The sequence below is a fragment of the Penaeus monodon genome, chromosome 41 (genome assembly GCF_015228065.2).
Source record: "Penaeus monodon isolate SGIC_2016 chromosome 41, NSTDA_Pmon_1, whole genome shotgun sequence".
Lineage (NCBI taxonomy): Eukaryota > Metazoa > Arthropoda > Malacostraca > Decapoda > Penaeidae > Penaeus > Penaeus monodon.
The window spans coordinates 24,120,286-24,127,785 of NC_051426.1; the positions used below are offsets into that span (position 1 = coordinate 24,120,286).

General features: G+C 36.1%; 1 protein-coding gene across 13 annotated transcripts in view; it reads right to left on the minus strand.

Annotated features, from left to right (window-relative positions):
* The window catches only part of LOC119598693 (protein NDRG3-like), a 160,886-nt gene that overhangs the window by 6,818 nt on the left and 146,568 nt on the right, over positions 1-7,500 (minus strand). For 8 of the 13 annotated variants that reach the window (XM_037948450.1, XM_037948453.1, XM_037948445.1 and 5 more), the window contains 7 exons: positions 6,779-6,882; positions 6,301-6,442; positions 5,741-5,882; positions 5,104-5,258; positions 3,678-3,794; positions 3,201-3,285; positions 1,224-1,268 (listed from right to left, as the gene is read on the minus strand). In XM_037948450.1, coding sequence (XP_037804378.1) covers positions 1,224-1,268; positions 3,201-3,285; positions 3,678-3,794; positions 5,104-5,258; positions 5,741-5,882; positions 6,301-6,442; positions 6,779-6,882 — 790 coding nt within the window. Of the gene's footprint in view, positions 1-1,174; positions 1,269-3,200; positions 3,286-3,677; positions 3,795-5,103; positions 5,259-5,740; positions 5,883-6,300; positions 6,443-6,778; positions 6,883-7,500 lie in introns of all 13 variants that reach the window. The other 5 variants (XM_037948456.1, XM_037948446.1, XM_037948455.1 and 2 more) reach the window with 2 other exon arrangements.

A 7,500-nucleotide genomic window follows, 5' to 3' on the forward strand; every position in this document is an offset into this window, starting at 1 on the left:
TGTGTGTCTGATATTGTTCACAAATACGTATGTGTGTGAAATAGAATGCTAGTACGAACATAAATAATTTCATGTCTGTGTTAATGTGTAAGAAAATCAACAACATGGCAAAAAATCCAATACAGAATTTAAAACACTGAGACAAAAAAAGAATAAAGAAACATACAAAAAATTAAACAAAAGAACACCAGTACATCCTTAGGTACTGTAAATACAAACAGAAGAACAGAAAAGAAAAAAAAAATTACAGTAGAATGGCGAGTGTGAAGTCACACATACTCACCACTAGACCACAGATGATAAATTAACTGAAGCGAGAGACATTCACTTAAAGCTCGAAACCATCTCACCGAAGCATGCAATGCACTATCTACACACATTTTTTACCTGTCGCGCAACTTTACCCAAGCAGGTGTTAAAATGGCATGACTGTTGGCACCTAATCCACATCATTCAGTGCAAAAAGCAAAACGATTCTGAATGTCTAAACTAAATCACTTGTGAGAAAAAGTATTTGAAATGTACAGAGCTAATGTTAAGAAGATGATGAATGGATGAATGTGCACTTTGGCAGAAATTAGTCAACATCAAAAAATAAGAATAAACCTGAATGACTGGGAGGGAGGGAGGAGAGAAGCCGGTACGAAAGACGAAACGGTGAATTAACGCAAGAGTACGAAAGAGCAAATGAGAGGAAGAAGCTGACCACTTGTCATCTCCTACGTGCAGAGGCCAATGACCAAAACAGCATTGCTAGTTAGTGGGGAGGAGAAACTCTTACAACTTCCATTGCAGGCAAGTTCTCACTTGGGAGAATGTACCTGTGTTTTAGTAATTTTCAAGCTATTACAATCACCTTTATTGTACTGTATTGACATTAATGATCTTAGACTCTTCAGGTAATAAGAAACTTTTTTTTATATTTAAGACACTGAATTGATTCCTGGATCTTACAACAGAGGGACAAAAGCACTAGCAATGTCATTTCTTGTGGTCCTAAAATGAGTCAACGAAAACAGCAACTGCTAAAACAAACATCAAATTCGATCTTATCCCTGGGGGGAGGGAGGGGGGGAACCATGTACTAAAACTGCTATAATAACAGTCTTGGTATGAGGCAGCACGACAGGTATGAGGTTAGTTCAAATGCTGCCCGAAATAAACTGAAACTTACACAAAGCTTGTTTTTTTTGATGATGTGTGATGCGTTCAACACGATTTACCTTCTCCAATCGACACAGCGGAAGACCGGCGGGATCCACTCACCGCTTGGGGTTTAGGGGGAAACTATCTTTACCATCGACGGACATTATGAAGCTTTTATGATAAAAATATTATAGTCAAAGAGAGTTAACATGCCTGGATCAACCAACCCTCTCTTTTCTTTTTAAATTGTGACAGAAACTTTAAATCTATGTCTAATGAACCCTATTTATAGCTCGACACAAAACTAGACAAACAACCTGTAAACATCTTTTAAACTCCTGGTCAAATTTCATGGAGATTACTTCAAAACTCTTCACTCAATATAATCTCCATCAAGAACCTTGATTTTCCTTTACATACACAATGAGATTAAGACAAGACATGGAAGCAAAGTAGCAGTGATATTTAGTAAGTAGCAGACAAGTGAATATAGTAGAGTATACAGTGGCTGTGTGACTATAATGCAAGTATATTTCCTACTGCCTCTTCTGGCAAACCATTAGCAAAGTTCTTTTCTAATTGCATGAAATGTCAATTTTCCCCTAAATTATAGACAATATCTCTTTTGCATTTAATGATCTGATTTACCATACTGGAATAACTAGTTATGGATCTATCTTAAATGTACTATCAATGGCATCTCTACACTAGCAATAACAACTTGCTTAATTTTCATGAAATACTTAACTTATAACATAGCACATTACAAAGCTGAAATATGATATTTCATATGAGATCCTAAAATTACTGATTGTCCACTGCATAAATATTCTTTGAAATCACCTTCTCTATCCATAACATAAGATAATGACATCCACAATACACCTTTCTAACCTGTTCAATAATACTTACCACACATGGAATTAGAAAGCAAACAGAAATTTGTAATGCATAACTTGCCACACATAATGTTCAGATTTTTTAACATCTAAATAGCTTCCTACAATTCAGTTCTTCTCTTAAGAATATTAGAAAAATAGATAGAATCCAGGTAAATCCCAAATGCTCTGAGGAAAGGTGCTGAAACCTGAAAAGGCCATTGAAGCCAACAGCAGCAGGAGAAACAGAATCAGCAGTAAACATTTAGCATTTGTTTAAGGCTCTGAAATCCGCTGAGATAAGCAATGAAGCTCAGAGAGTCAAGTAGTTTGATCACTCCATTAGGAACAGGATTTAATGCTCCATATGTTAACTTCATGTAAAGCTTCATTAAATGCTGTAATAGTTTATTTTTTCATGTTAAATAAGAAACTGGCATCTCTGAGTTTACAAGAGAAGTTCATGCCCAGAGTTGGTAAAGCTAAAGACTGAGATAGGAAAGAAGTGCAAAATTTGATATGGAATTTTATACACTAATGTTCCTTACTGCCTATTTCTCATCATTCATTCTACGAACTTGATTAATGTCTACTCGGTTCTTTCATATAATGTTGACTTGATTCCAAAAAGTATTATATATTAACTTTCAAAATGTATCATCTTTAAAATGTTAAGCTTGCTATACAAAATGATTGGTCATTTTCCCTTGTAAAAACATCAATAAATCAAATGAGACAAATCAATAACTTTGTGCACAAACCACATTAAATTCAAGCACACACACACTCAACACAAAAATTTGTGCACCTACCTACAACTACATTTATGCTCTTGCATTCATAAATTTACTAGACCATGAACTCTAACAAACTCCCATTCTCACATCTTTCAGTAGAATTCTCTAATCAAAGCAATGGTATATTTTTCCTCTTGTATTCAATTATTTGTTCATCCACACACCAATAATAGGCAAAACTAAACCTGCCCAGAATACTAAAATACACCCACCACACTTACACACACACACACACAGCAAACACAAACAAGACCCACATCCACACACCCACCAACCCCCATACTCTATACTTAGATCACCCACAAAGCCCATTATGCCATCCTGCCCTGCTCTCTTATACTGTTAAGCATTTACTGTCCCCTGTCTAGCACCACCTTACCATAGCCTTGACCCTGAAGGAAGAGTCGGAAAGCTTCCACCACTTTCCCTGGGGCCTCGTCAATAACCAGTCCACAGTCTTGAATCTGGAAGTGACAACAGGACGAATAAGAAACATATATTTGTTAGTATTATCTGATTATCATTCCATTCTTGTATGGCATGTTCTTAGAGTATGAGAGAAAGATACTGTTAGACAGCTAGTTTGTAATTATCCAGGTATATCTACGGACCATGGCTCAGAATGAAATTTTTGTCTTAGCATATAAATAGGACCAAAATTTTCTTACCTTATTTTTTTGTAATAGGAAAAAAATTACATTCCCTCAAAATATATATACTAATATATTCATGCATATAAAAAAAATGTACAAGTGAATAGTCTGCTCTCAAAGGTACCTCAGTAAAAGAAAATACAATGGACTCTTTAACTGAAAGTACAAAAGCTCAAAACCATTGAATAAAAACATCAAATTACCTTCATCCATGTAGACAAAGTGGGGTCAAGTCTTCCATTGAAGGTGACTGTATCGTCCACATGGGGAGAGTGGTTGGCAGTGATGTTCAACACTTGGGTCCTGATCATCCGCACATCCTGGAATAATGGTCAGTGATGTAGAATAGAGGGAATTACATTGCCAGTAGACCTTAAACTATTTCCAAGTTTATACATTACAGGATAAAAACTGTACTATAAAAAATGTCTCTTCTAAGGAGGAATGTATAACATAAACCACAATCAAATCAGATAAAAGTTTATGAATTACACCATGAACAGCACACATAAAGTAGTTTGATCTTAACAAGCCCTGTGAGTATATGAGAAGGCCATTTGAAGATTTAACTTGCTGATCCCAAGAACATGCACTGTCCACTACAGCTTGGTTTTGTCAATTTTGTTTACACATAGATGGCTTCACAGGCACTTAGTCATCAGGTGTCTACAATTATTCCAACCTGACTGACCTCACCTGCTTGCCTCACTCCTTGAATTTCCGGAAAAAAAATTATTTCTAATACTATCATTACCATTATCAATGCTACTATAATTATTGATATTATCATGATGATGTTATTAACCCTTTTCCGTCGGGTAGCATTTATACTAGCCCAGGCCTCGCTGCCGGGGGCTTATATCGTCGCCCTAGCATGCGCAACCACTCATCCCAAATACCAGCATCCCATGCCGTTTCTTCATAATACTAAGAAGATATGTTGTATTTTCAGTTTTTACTATCTTTTAAAGTCTGTACTTGCCAAACTTCCTGATAAATCAAGACTGTAGGGTATTTTTGTTGTTATATAGACTCCATAATTGATCATTATTCGGTCTATAGTCCGAATAAAATATGTAGTGTGCGGCATCATGGAGTTGAAATCGTCGGTTTGTTGCATTTTTTTTGTTTGTTGTATGGTAAAAATGAGAAAGTGTTAAAACCGACTTAATCACACTTTCACTGGCAGTAAAATAATCTTTTGCCGTGATTGTAACAAAAAAAAACTCATGGCATGTCCATACATACTTATGGCATGTGCGTACGTGCCCCCGGTAGATGGTCCCGCCATGCCATGGCATGTGCGTACATGCCACCCGTCGCCAATGGGTTAACATACAAACGGTAATATATACTTTTTTTAAACAGGTCTTGACTCCAAACAAATCATACCAAAACAAGACTTCAATAGGAAATCTATCACAATTCCTGAAAAGATGGGAATAATTGTTTACTTACTACCAAATAATCCAGGGGAAAGGGAAGGCTAAAAATCACCGCAGTAAAATGCTTAGTGAATCCATAACCTAACCCCAATATTATTCCAAGGATCCAGGCTACTCCCAACAAAAAAGCCTATTCTGTTGACTCAAAATTGTAAAAACACTTAACGCTTAACAAAGTCAATACCTTCTTCTTGTTGGGGTCCAGCTCTCGCACAATGTTGAGGTCAGTTCGGCGAATGTACGAGTCAACAAGCAGGCCAAGGTTCGTAGCATTCAGGGCCTTCTCGAAATGTTGCCTGTACACAGTCACCAGGTCTTGGTTGCATTCCTCCAATTTTCCTATTTATGAAAGAAATATTGATCATAAAAATTAAATGAAAAATAATGTAAGGAGAGGGTAAAAGATAGGTGGTGAAGGAGAGTAAAACTACAACGGGGAGAAAGGTAGAGGAAAACTAGAAGAAGAAAAACAAATAGATAAATAAAAACAATACTGAATTCTGAAATCAATATGATAAATATGAAAAAAATCTGATTCAAATATTAAAAGACGCTAGTTTTCAAATGCCAATAGTAATGATAACCCGTTATGCGTTCAATTTAGCTTGAGGTCTGTACACAAGAAAATAATATTCTTCATTTCCTCTGTACTGAATCTAAGAAAATGATGACTACTTCAAAACAGTAAAAGGACAAAAATATCTATTGGCTTCTAATAAGTCAATTACAAAAAATGAAAAACATGAAAATGCAAACCTGAAATACCATTCACCTCCCAAATACTCACACGTACCACAATAAAGGCTAAACTAGTCTCTTACCAAAATGATGCCAGAGGAGGTAGTCAACAGTGCCTGTCGTCATCGTTCCCGAGCGGAGGTGGCGGATGTTGAGCTTCTGGTAACCCCATTCGATCCATCCAGCTTGGGTTGAGGAGCAGTTGATGAGAACCAAAGCATCGACCTGGGGATGATGCGGAAGAATTTTAACGAAAGATATGAACAAAAATATAATACTGTATAAAGGCTACTGTATTCCTTTGCCTATTACTTTTTTTATCAATTTCATGTTATTCATCTTTTTGTGGTCTTCCATAATCTTTGTTTATAATATTTCATCATACTATAAATGAGTAATGTTGAAGATCTTAATAGAAATTTACACTAGTAGGACACAACAGAAATATTCCAAAATCTAATTTACCAGCCCAAAAAATATACAAAAAGTATTTCCTCTTTCTAGTCCAGTCATACAAAATGAGAATCATCTTTTATCCCTATTAACCCTTCAAAACAAAGAAATCCCAAAAATCAACAGAAGAGAAAGAAAAATCGCACCAAAGATGCACATTCCTGTCAACGTCAAAATGCACAACACTCACATCTGCAGGATACTTGGTGGCATAGCGAGCGAGGACATTGGCGCCAAGACCCACGCCAAAGCCAATGAAAGTTCGAATGTGGAAGTGACTCTTGACACAGGTAATTGTCTCAGACAATTCCTCCATCGTTGGGTAGACGTAGCTGTTTGATAGGATATACATATATTGTAATTAGACAGATTTCCAAATTATAAGATGAGAGAATGATTTTTCTAAAATATTTAGTTGGAAAAAAAAAATAATATTTTGCAAAAATGGGAAATATACCAAAACATATTTACTAACCACAAAAGAGAATATACATAATATATACATTACACGATATATACAATATAACATCTACACAAATTAATCTGGTCGCACCGAATAATAACCATTAGTAATAAACAATGACAAAAATATAAATAAGGATATATCAATAAAATAATAGTAATAATCACAAAAACATGAATGGCTACAATACAACAGCGCTGTTTACCCTTCTGGCAGAGTGGGTGCTCCTTCCTCCTGTCCGGGGGCATTCACGTGTACAATGCAGAAGTTGTTGACAATGTTCCTCATCTCAGGATAAAGGAAAAATGCCTGCAAATTGAAAGATGGAGATGAAGCACAAAATAACTATTTTCTTGGCATGGGTGAATACAGAGAAACTATAAGGAAAATGACAGGATTGAAAAATGTTCATCTGTTGTCTAATTCTCTCTTTCTCTCCCTCTTCCAATTTCTCTCTCTCCTCTTTCTAAGTAGTCAACCACTTCTGTCCTTCTCCCTTGTTTTCTAACTCCACCTTTCTCTGACTCTTTCTCCCTTCCTCTCTTAATCCCACTATTTTTCATTCAACATCTTTCCTCCTATTTATCTCCTCCCTCTAATCTTTCCATTCTGCCTTTCCTTTGGTTAATAGCTTTTGCAGTCCCACACGTGTCCTCCCTTTCTCTTCCTCCCTTCTTTTTTACTTATCTCCCTCTTCCTATCTTCCATTCTTATTTCCTAATTTTCTCCTATCCCTCCACCTCTGTTCCTTTATTTCCAAATTTTCTTCTCACTTTTTCTCCTTTCCTTTCTAATTATTATCTCTCCCTCTTTCTCCCTTCTTTTCTAATTCTCCTCTCTCCCTCTTTCTGCCTTCTTTTCTAATTCTCTTCTCACCCTCTTTCTCCCTTATTTTCTAATTATCTTCTCTCCCTCTTTCCTCATTCT